The sequence below is a fragment of the Silene latifolia genome, chromosome Y (assembly GCF_048544455.1).
Source record: "Silene latifolia isolate original U9 population chromosome Y, ASM4854445v1, whole genome shotgun sequence".
NCBI classification, from domain to species: Eukaryota; Viridiplantae; Streptophyta; class Magnoliopsida; order Caryophyllales; family Caryophyllaceae; genus Silene; species Silene latifolia.
In genome coordinates this window covers 174852402-174863961 of record NC_133538.1, presented here as the reverse complement: position 1 = coordinate 174863961, position 11560 = coordinate 174852402, and the positions used below count along the sequence as shown (strand labels likewise).

General features: G+C 34.2%; 1 protein-coding gene and 1 long non-coding RNA gene across 2 annotated transcripts; both read right to left on the bottom strand.

Moving 5' to 3' along the window:
* Window positions 1-1765: 1765 nt before the first annotated feature.
* Window positions 1766-3552, bottom strand: LOC141633958 (uncharacterized). The gene is made up of 2 exons (XR_012538723.1): window positions 3278-3552; window positions 1766-2220 (listed from the first exon to the last, which is right to left on the bottom strand). It is a non-coding gene; the product is annotated as an uncharacterized LOC141633958 (long non-coding RNA).
* A 474-nt stretch (window positions 3553-4026) lies between these two features.
* Window positions 4027-4980, bottom strand: LOC141629472 (uncharacterized). The gene has a single exon (XM_074442467.1). It carries the CDS (start codon window positions 4978-4980, stop codon window positions 4027-4029), a length of 954 nt encoding a protein of 317 aa, XP_074298568.1.
* Between the last annotated feature and the right edge of the window lie 6580 nt (window positions 4981-11560).

Sequence of the window (11560 nt, the reverse complement as noted above, 5' to 3'; positions counted from 1 at the left end):
GGAGACGGAAGGCAATTGGGAGACCGTCTTCCGCTTGGGTTGGCTCTTGGAGCTTTCTCACTCCAAGAAGGGTGTGCACATTAATTACTTGAGTTTGGAGGGATTCTTGTGGTTGAGACACGACGTCTGGCAGGGGATTCGGTTGGCTTTCGGACCCGGTATATTTGGGCGTGTCCCGGTACCTGTTTGTGGTTATCGGTATGTCTGGGCGTGTCCCAGTACCAGTGTGGTTGACGGTATGTCTGGGCGTGTCCCGGTACGAGTGAGGTTGTCGGGTCGGTATGCCTGGGCGTGTCCCGGTACCATGGTGGCGGTTGTTGGATATCATGTTATTCATATCATAGTCATGTTGTATGTTCACACACTCAAGTCGTGTCATACTTTATTTATCTGTTGAAACTGGCTGTTGTGTCTGTGTCTTTGTCACCTATCTCTTTTGGGGTGGCCAGTGTCGATCCATATGATATCCCTTTGGTCATATGGGGAGCAGGTTATATTCTGGTTCTTTGGATAGTACGCGGGAGACGGGACGAGCTTGATGATATCACGAGACGAGTCTAGTTGACTAGAAGAGTATAGATGTCACGAGTTGTATTTTATTTATTCATTTGTTTACGTTTATGTAATTCACTAAATATTTACATTAATAAAATGTTCTTTGATTGGAGTTTTGAAACCCTACCTCAGAAAACCGAGATGGTAACGCTCCAATTATCTTGGCCGGATAGTTGGGGTATTACAAAACGAGCCAGCCATAATGAAAAAGGAAAATCCTTCAAGTTCTGAAAACCTGACTATGTACAAGATATACCCATTTAAGATGATTATACATATTGATATAGGTACAAGAATCCAACATAAATGTGTGCATATAGGTAAGTACCTGTATAGTGTGTTAAACTTTGGCCCGTCTTCTTTTGACAAAGCTATATTATTCAAAAAACCACATCGACCAGCCTATACACCAGCCTATACACGGTAGAATTCCACTTAGTGATTCATCAACAGGTAAAAGCTACAGCAAGAAAATCATGGTTATTCTTGTGGGATTCATTTTTCTTTTGCTAGGTCTCATGATTAATCTATTACCGAAGATTAGCCATTACAGGTACCTGACAAAACCAAATAACATTAAACCCATGCAAACTGACTCCATTTGACTCCTTTGTTAGAGCTAAAAGGATAAAACAAAAGCTTACTAATTAGGGATCAAATCATACGTACAAATTACCTTTTTTGCCAAATTTAGCAATGGTAAATGCTCAATTTCTTCTCATTTGGTCTGAATCTCTTCGTCAACCTGCCCACATTATACATTTACACAACATAAACTCCACAATAACACAAATTGATTGTAATCTGTCATGAGTACTCTGCCAGTGTGACCATTTATTGTGACCATTTATTAAGCTGTAGAAATTACTTATCAACATAGGAAACTCGAGTTAGTAAACGAAGTATACGGCTTGGATTGAACTTAATTTGCCTTACAAGCCATGATTCTATCATATTGAAAACTGGCATTGCATATATCTACACAGTACACAAAAACAGAAATGGTTCTTTCTTTTTTCAAGCCCTTACTAACTGTATTATTTTTTAAAACTTTGTGGCGTCCTGTGACCCCAGTTGGTTGTACGTACGTCCGCAACAGGGTAACGCGTCACTTATGAGAATTTGAGAAGAGGAGCGTGCGTTTAAATTTGGGTCTAAGAGAGTTTGAAGATGCGACGTATACTGGAATTAGCTCACATGCAGCACAATATGTTTAATAGTCACTATTCTTTAACGCAAATGGTCAATTATACTTAATTTGAGTAGGCAACTCACTTTCTAGTTGGACCTTGGACGACGTAAGGGATTACAAGGTACGACCGACCAAAGTTGCATACTTATGACATACAGCATTGAAAGAATGCAATCAAAATGTAATCAAACTTGTACATGTAGTTGAGTTATTGTCGCCCATAGCATATGACCACTACTCCAATAGGCCACTTCCTACAGGTCCACACCCTGAAGCTAGGATTCCTGATTATTCATTCCATATGACTTGATTTCAGATGCTAATACATGGGTTTACAAGAGTTTAATGCAATAGCTCACAAGAGCGCCAAATGAGATGATAACCATGATATGCAAAGACACATGAGTAGCTCGATTTACGACAAACAAACGGACATGTTCAACGCCAGACAGTCAGTATTGACTTGGGACATTCTGAAATTTGAAATGAATAGAAATTCAATAAATGGTAACAATGTACCGCACTTAAATATGGGTTACATGGTCAGATGTTGAATGCTTAACTAATAGGGATGTAGCACAAAACACTTGCTTGCCAGCAAGCATATGATCCAAGGAATCCAAGTAATCAAATCATGAAAAGGTCAAAGCACATGTGTGATTCACATTCTATTAATAGTCAATCTTGTGATACAAAGACGACATTCACTTGTAAGTAACTTAGAAATGATGAATTAGTATATTGAGTGTATGAAGTATATCTGCACAAAATGTGGTCAGGGATCTCCCATTGTTGCTCAGCAATTATACCAAATAATAAACAAATTGCAAATTATCACAAGTCCCAAAGCAGAAAGGCAAATGAATCAAGATATGTAATAGTACCTTGAAAGAGTCAAAGAACAGAGTGGTGATAGTAGCAGCGAAGACCCGTGATACATTAAGATGATCAAAATGACGTTACAAGTACTCTCTAGGACGGAGACCATTGGCGTCAGTATAAATCATATATTTTGAATCACAGATTGTGAGATCAACAATTAGAACACAAAAGGACGATTGATAAAAGCCGAAACTTTCTAAGATTAATCTCCCGATTATTACAGGAAGTAATTAATCGGTTTCACCAGCTGAAATAAAAACCCAACCTTAAAATTATATACTGCTAAATTAACAAATATGGTGGGTAAATAGAAACAAGATGTACCCTTTCCGTCTCAATCACTTGATAGGTTTAATACAAATTTTGGGCTTGACGCACTCAACGAAAACACGGATCACAAAGACAACAAAAATATATCCGCTTACCATAATCAGCCTCTTCGTTGACGAAGAATGTGCGGTCTACTGTCATCCAAACCCTAACTCAAATCAAAGCTTACCCAATGTGATAAAATTAAGATCAAACAATAAACCCATCAAATTCAATACTTACCTTAATTAGATCGCGATCAAACAAGATAAATAAAACCCAAAGATCAAACAACAAACCCATAAATTAAATCATCAAACATGGGTGTTAAAAAATAACCTCGATTAGGTTGCAATCAGGTTGAGGAGCCAGAAGAAGTGAGACGGGGAGAAAAAAGGAGAATGAAACAGAAAAGGTATAAGTGAGCTTGAGATGAAAACAATGGAGGAGAATGATCCGTGAAGTTTGTGAGCTGGAGATGAAAACGAATGGAGGAGAATGATACGAGAAGTTTGTAAAAAGGAGTAGGTGTTAATCCTATTTATTAAACGAATAACCGAGCTGAAGAAGTGTCGCTCTGTGGTTGAAAGACAATTTTTCAAGGAGTAACTTGGTTGTCCGACTTGTCCCCACGTTCATGGTTTTATTTTGGGATATTTTCACTTTGGGTGCCTGAGGTTTCGCGAAATTCCAGTTTGGGTACCTCACATTTACATAATTCCACTTTGGGTGCCCAAGGTTTATAACCAAATGTATTTTGGGTGCCCAAAATTTGACTTACTCTATTTTAGGTGCCTAATTATCATGTTTGTGTTATTTTGCTAAGTTAACATGATTAATTACACTAATAATAGAAATTAACATTATAAAAATACTACTGAAGATGTCATTCATTTACAAAAAAATGGTCTAGCATACCATTTCGAAGCATTGTGGCCCACATACAAAGAGATCGATACTTATAGAAAATAATCACCGACCCATAAATAACATCACTACGAAAGTATCGAGTATTCGTTTACAAAAAAAGGTCTAACATACCATTTGACAAGACGATTAAGCACTCCAATATTACTACTACGAAAATATCAAGTAGCTCGTATAGTCTTCCTTGATTCTCCATTTTGCATTCTTGTTCCAGATGCCCTTTTACTTTTTCTCGTCTCCCCACCTTGACAACCTCTTTTGTTATGCCCAAGAGTCCCGCATACTGAACACTTAACAACTGTGCTTCTCTTCATTTTAGCTGATTCTCCCTTTTCTCTACGCCTTTGAGTCTTAGGTCTTCCGGGCCTCCTTGTTACCTCAGGAGGGTTTAATTTTGGCTCCTCATCTTCAAGCCACTTGGTAAAGTCAGGAATCGGAGGGATTGTACCTTGATAAACTTGGGCATACCTATGTGCGGAGTAATAAGAATGCACATATTGTTCCATCTTGCCTCTTGTATGCCTAACGACTGACGCTGCATGCTTACAGGGAATACCCAAATTTTGCCAACTTTGACAATCGCAAGTCCATTTCCTAAGATTCACATTGTAGTAATGATTACCATCTTTCACATCATACAATCCTTCCCCCGCTGATATTGGAATGCAATAGTAGCCGTCATCCCACGCCCGGTCACACATTTCCTTGACTCTGGGGCAAACAGACGAATTCCATTTTGTAACTGCATTTCTCTTCTTGTGCATATTTTTCATGCACTTTCTCCTTAACCCCTCAAGCATGGACAATATTGGTAAGCCCCTTAACTCTCTAATTGATGCATTGAATGACTCCACTAAATTATTAGTTACTTCGCCTACCTTTACAGATTGATCAAATTTGTGTCTCGCCCATAACTCCAAAGGCACGTCCATTAAATAATTGTACGCAGCTACACTATTCTTCTTAATTTGCTCCATTGCCTTTGTAAACACAAACCCATTGTGTGCTTTAGAAGCAATCCAAAAGTAATTCTTCAATAAGTCACCGGGCCATTCTTGCTTGAAATTTGCATACAAATGTCTAGCACATATTCTTCTACTTGCCTCGGGTAGCATAGAAGCTAAAGCGATTCAACTCTGCAAAAATTCAGCAAAGTGTAAAAATTTCAGAATAATAAAAACGACCTTAGTAAATGATGATGAATTATGTATTTATGTCTACCTTTTGTCTATCACTACAAATGATCCATTTAGTCCTTGATGCTTCAGGGACCATTCGTTTCAAATGATAAAAAAAGAACTCCCATGTGTCTGAAGTTTCCTTATCTACAACAGCATAAGCAAGTGGAAAAATTCCGTTGTCTCCGTCCAAAGCACAAGCTATTAATAAAGTTCCGCCGAACTTTCCTTTCATATGAGTCCCATCTACCCCTATAAATGGTCTACATCCATTGATGAAGCCTTGTTGCATCGCGTCAAAAGAGATGAAGATTTTTTTAAATAACGGGTTAGATTGCGGATTCTCGGGACGTGTCCACGATATTCCAGTGATCGATTTCGGGGTCCTCTCCATAATCATTTTGATATAAGTTGGCAGCCTCGCATATGAATCTTTGTGAGATCCCTCTATTGATTCTTTCAGGATCTCCCTAGCTCTATACAACATACTATTTCCTACTATGACCCCATATCTGACATTCATTAAATCCTTCATAGTTGTAATATCCATCGAAGGAGCAGCTTTAAAGTCGATGGTCAACATCTCAGCCACCCAAGGAGCTTTCACAGTCGGATTCTTATCTACCCTTATGCATGTATGCTTATCTAGCATAGTCTTAATCTGATAAGTTATACCATCGGATAAGAGTGAAGCATAAATTCTCCAAGGACATGGCTCATAAACCATCGTATTTGAACAACCAGCATTTTCTCCGGGTGGATAATCATAAGGCAAATCCTTACAAGTTGCCCAAAATTTCTTCTTCAAACTCCTTTTCTTGTCTAATGCAAATCCCTCTTGAATAGCATATGCTTGTAACACATCTAAAAATCTTTTCTTATTTTCAAAAAGATGCCCAATCTCCAGCCTAATCTCACCATTAGCCTGCTCACAGTACCATTTTCCATTTTTTATGTACTTAGGAACATCATCCGACTCATTCTTGGGTGACTCGTCTGAGGCATACGACATACCTTGTGAACTACATGACTCAATGTCGTCTTCACATTCAGGATCCCATACAACATCAACATCAGTTAACATAGACATATCCCCTCCAAAAGGTACAACATCGTCATACTGTGTTTCTATCAAAAGCATATAGAGCTCCTTGGCAGATTGTAAAAGTGGAGTTGGAGTATTCAATTCCTCTATAAATAAGTGTATCACCTCGGTTTTTTCATACAACTTAAACATAGCCATAATATCTTGATCAGAATCTAGGGTCAAATGTACAGAACTTCCAGGGATACTACACACAACCTTCATATTCCAAGGTTCCGATATGTTACGCTTAGCAATATGCTTCCATAAATCGACATGTAAAGCTATGACCGAGTACTCATTAGGATTGATATTTGTAATGTCAAATTCCTGGCCTCTAAAATTACAAAGAAGGCAGTGTTGCTGCAATAGTGAAACAAAGAAAGAAGCATTTAACATAAAGAGAGAATGTTTGGAAAAATTAAGAATTTCCAAACCCAATTGGTCAAGAAAACCAGGCACACATACTCAAATTTTTTGACAACTTAGACAGATGATAACATAAGAAGTTTAATAGCAACAAAATATTACGAATACTTGCTTGAATCGAAACGAATCAGACAAACAATAATTATATTCAACAAATCATCACCATTAATAAAAAAAAATCCCAATTTGTTCTACCAAAACCCTAGAAAATTAGTAATCATGAATCCATGAATTCCAAACAAAGATTTTCTTATGATATATGTGTTGCAGAATAGATCGAAATCGAAATAATACTTACTAACAAAACTATTTAGGAAAAAAATTGTACCTCCATTAATTGTTGTAGAATGATAATGCTCGATTCTTCAATTTTTGATAAGATACTAGAATTTGTGAAGTTAACCAACATGAAACAAATGAAAAGGGATAATTTTCTTCATACTTCTCTTCTCTAGTTGTATTTGAAAACTGGGATAAGCTATCAAAAATAGGATAGTGAGGAAGGTAGGTTTACATTTGGGGGAAAAACATAGAATACGTAAATAATGGTGTCCTTTTTTTTTTTTTTTTTTTTTTTTTTTTTTTTTTTTTTTAACTTGGGCACCTAAAATACATTTGGTTATAAATCTTGGGCACCTAAAGTGGAATTATGTAAATGTGAGGTACCCAAACCGGAATTTCGCGAAACCTCAGGCACCCAAAGTGAAAATATCCCTTTTATTTTTATCTCTCAGAATTCCTTCGGTATATGAAGATCCGATTCCTCATTAATTAAATTAATGACATAAGATGATGTTCATGTAACCAAATAAAATGATTAGTTACAATTTTTCTGCCTTTTCTGATTAAAATCAATAAAATTTGAAAAGCAAATCTTACTCATAAACTAATTATTCAAGTTGAATAAAACAAAAAAAAAAGACACAATTAAGAAAATTCTTATCACTTATAACTGAAAATCGAAAAAAATTACTGAACAAACTTAATATAGTTGAAATGGTCCTCCGAGCTACCTAAAGGCGAAAAAATTATTTTTAAGTATTTATTAAAAATGAAGGCAAAAAATTAATAGCCTAAACTTAGACAAATTTACAAAATTAGGATTATCATCATTTTAAAAAACTGTTTGAAATGTTTTACTAAAAAATATTGATTTAACCTTATTTTAGAAAATAAAATTATAAACCCAATACAATTTATCAGAAATTTGCAGCTAAAATCTGACATAAATCGGTAATTTCAAATTAAAAAAAATAACTGACAATTGAAAACTTCAATTAATTTTTTCGAAACTTCATTTTTTTTTTAAAAAAAAGAAAAAATCAGGTCAGAGCCCAATTTTATACATAAATACATGAGTTTTAGCACCGTAATGCGTCAGAGCCCAAATTTATAGAACACAAATTCTTGTTTGTGACGGCACATATCCGTCACTCTTGAGTGACGGATACCATTTTACCTCACAAAGTACCCAATTTTTCTCTTTCTGCAACACTATTCATGTGGTCCCCTTTCTCCACTAACCCATTTTGTTACCATTTTAACTCACAAAATATCCGCCACAAATGGTAACCCGTCACAAGGAAGACCAATTGTTTATAGAATAAGGTAGTGGATAATGATAATATTACAGCTCGAGTGAAATGGAGGAAATGGTGGAAGGAGTATGACGGCGATGTTGTTGTGGATGGAGAAGAGATGTAAACTAAACAGAAGGAGATATATTTATGGCATTGATGGGGAAAATTAGCAAGGCGGTGAAAATGTTTGATTAGGGTTTTAAAGTGGGTAATGGTAAATATTGAGTTAATGTACAAAAATTGGATTATGAATGATGGGCTTGATTACTCTTGGTCTGGAAATTCCATTAGCTTTAGTCAACTAAGTTTGTTGTAATACATGCCTATCGTGAGACTTTGAAACTAATATTCACAATAAATACACCTTTAACATATAACTAAAACAAATCTTCTGCATAACGGGTATATTCGTCCCAAACTTGCGACGGATCAAGTATTACTCATGTCACCATGTGAATAGATAAGAAACAACAGATTGTTACTCCTTATGCACTTTGCTTTTATCTTTACTACCCACATGGGTAATACTTGATTCGTCGTAAGTTTGAGACAGATACGTCCGTTACAAATGAGAATTTGCGCTAACTAAAAATAGTAATAGTGCAACCTTTCAAAAAAAAACAAAAAATAGCAACATTGCAATTCTTAATTTATTATTATTACTCTCTTTGTCTCGGTCATTTATTTACCTTTCTCACAAAGAATATAAAAAGGAAAACAATTAATTGGTACGGAATAGAGTACTAAATACACCCCAAATTTATTACGATTTACGAGCACACGATACAACCAGTTGATCAAAACTTAAAAATTGGATAATCTTATCTTTATAAAAGTAAAAGACAATACTCATCAGATAACGCGCCACGTCATTAATACATCTTTTTTTCTTTTTTTCAAAAATTGAGATTATAGTGGGACCCATGTGTGTGCAACGTATTTAATTTCTGAGATATCCGTCTTTCAAAGCATGCGCTTAAATCCGTCTCGCAACAAATTATATAAAGATTTTTTTTTAAATATCAATGAACTTATTATTCTTTTTTAATAAATACAGTGTACGAGAATTTAATGAAAACATGATTTTTTTTTAAATATCAATGAATTTTTTTGTACGTAAATAATTACCCTCTCTCAGTATTATGAATGAACTAAAGATTACACATTAAAATCCTCGAAATTAAAAATTATAGTACAAATAAATATCTAAAATTAAAAATTACACTCTAAAAATTAGAAAAATTTAAAAATTAATGATATGCTTAAATTTTCATTAAAGAATTAAAACAATAATAATAATAATAATAATAACAATAACAATAATAATATTAATATTAATATTAATAATAATAATAATAATATCTTTCAAAATAATAATAATAATAATATTAATAATAATAATAATAATAATAATAATATTAAAAAAACAAAAAAAATGGCAGCTCTACTTTACAAGTAAAAAAATAATGATAATAACAACCATCATATTTTTAAAAACATAACAACATATCAACTTTGAAAAATTGACAAGTTTAGATGTTAATAAAAAAAAATTTTAAAAAATAATAATCTTAAAACAAAAACAAAACTTGACCGGTCTATTAAAAAATAATAATAATAATAATAATAATAATAATAATAATAATAATAATAATAACCAAGAGAATTTACGGCAGCAGTGATGTAGCATATGGGCGAAAACGGCGGACGATGTTGGTCGGAGTAAGGCGGACGGTGAGGGTTAGAGTAAGTCGAATGAGTGAAATGAGAGAGAGGGGAAATGATAAAAATTTGAGAGGATGAGAGTGATTTTAGCCGAGTGAAAGTATGAGGATGAGGTAGGCGGCCAAAATTTGGTGTTAAGGTTAGGATTATAGGGAGTGTTGGGTGAGGATGAGTGCGTGGTTATATATACGACGAGTTTAGGGTTAGGACAAGTGTGTTTGGGTCGAAATGTATATGGGCTATTTTTTTTTTTTGGTTTATTCGGCCCATTTCACATAGTCCGACATGTTAAACATTATATCATGTTTGGTCCATTTATTTGTGGGGGATTTATGGTCAGATTGTTAACATTATTAGTTATTAATGTTGTCGGACCATATTAGCAAATTTGGTTTAGCAATATAATCGGTCCATTTTATCAATATTAGCATACTCGGGTTTGGTTTTTAATTTCATAAAATTTATCGTTTAATTTTAATGATTATTGTTTATTCGAGCCAACAAATAAGACGGGTGTTTGGTGACACAACTCAACAACCAATGTCAAATTCCCATCCTCCGCTCTCTACCATTTTGAACGATACTCCACTTTTTTAATGCTACTTATAATTTATTATGTCTATTAAATAATAATAATAATTTGTGGCAGTATACATTTTCTACTATGTGTACATTTTATTTGTTGGGAGGTATTTTTTTAGGATTTTAGAATTTACTAATTATTGTATTTTTATATAAATAACATGTATTTAATTCAATATAGCTAGAAAACATGGAAGAGGAAGTTCAAAATCGAAAAAATGCAATTAGGTAAATATATTTTCTTTCCGTAATAATTTTTTTTTGTATAATATTTTTTTTCGTAGGCAATAATTTTGTTTTTAATTGTAGTCCAAGGGATCCATCAAGGTTCAATGACGAGTTAATACGATTGTTGGAAAATATGATTGACTCGCACAATACAATTGCAAAGACATTTAGGAAGGTTAGGGATAGACTGACTGAAAATATAGACAGTGAAGTGAGTATCAAACTGATTTCAAGGAGATCAAATGATGGAAGAACTTACAATCTTCCAACAGTTTCAGAGGTAACGGCTTTAATTGAGGGTGATATTGGTCCACATATGGAGAAGCGAGATATTATTGTCAGAAGGTCGTGCGGTGGTTTACAGCGGATATCTGAGTTGCACCCTTTATACACCCCTTACAATATCCTTTGTTAATTCCATCCGGAGAAGATGGGTATAGGCCGGGTATCATAGAAATGCAAAAACAAATATACAATTAAAAAAAATTCATTCTGGCCCAAATACATACCCGTGCAATTTTGCACGGGTTTAAAACTAGTATTATAATATTTGACAATTTATACTATGGTTGTTCACGGGTACACCTGTCAAACGGGTCGGACGGGTCGGGTCATACGGCCATACAGATCAGGTCAGAATACGAGTAGGGTCATACGGGTCTCGAGTCTAGCCAGGATCCGAATACGGGTTAGACAAAAGCTTATGACATCTTTTATTTTATCATTTTTCAGCCGAAAAACACATACTTTTTAAAATTACATCATATTTAATAATAATAATAATAATAATAATAATAATAATAATAATAATATTATATTTGTTATTTTAATAACAAATTTATTATTTAATGATATAAAAGTTATATAAAATTGACTTTTAAATTATTTT

Bases quoted from the DNA above. Each gene is read 5' to 3' on its own strand.
- LOC141629472 (XM_074442467.1), bottom strand. From the start codon at position 4,980: ATGCTACCCGAGGCAAGTAGAAGAATATGTGCTAGACATTTGTATGCA.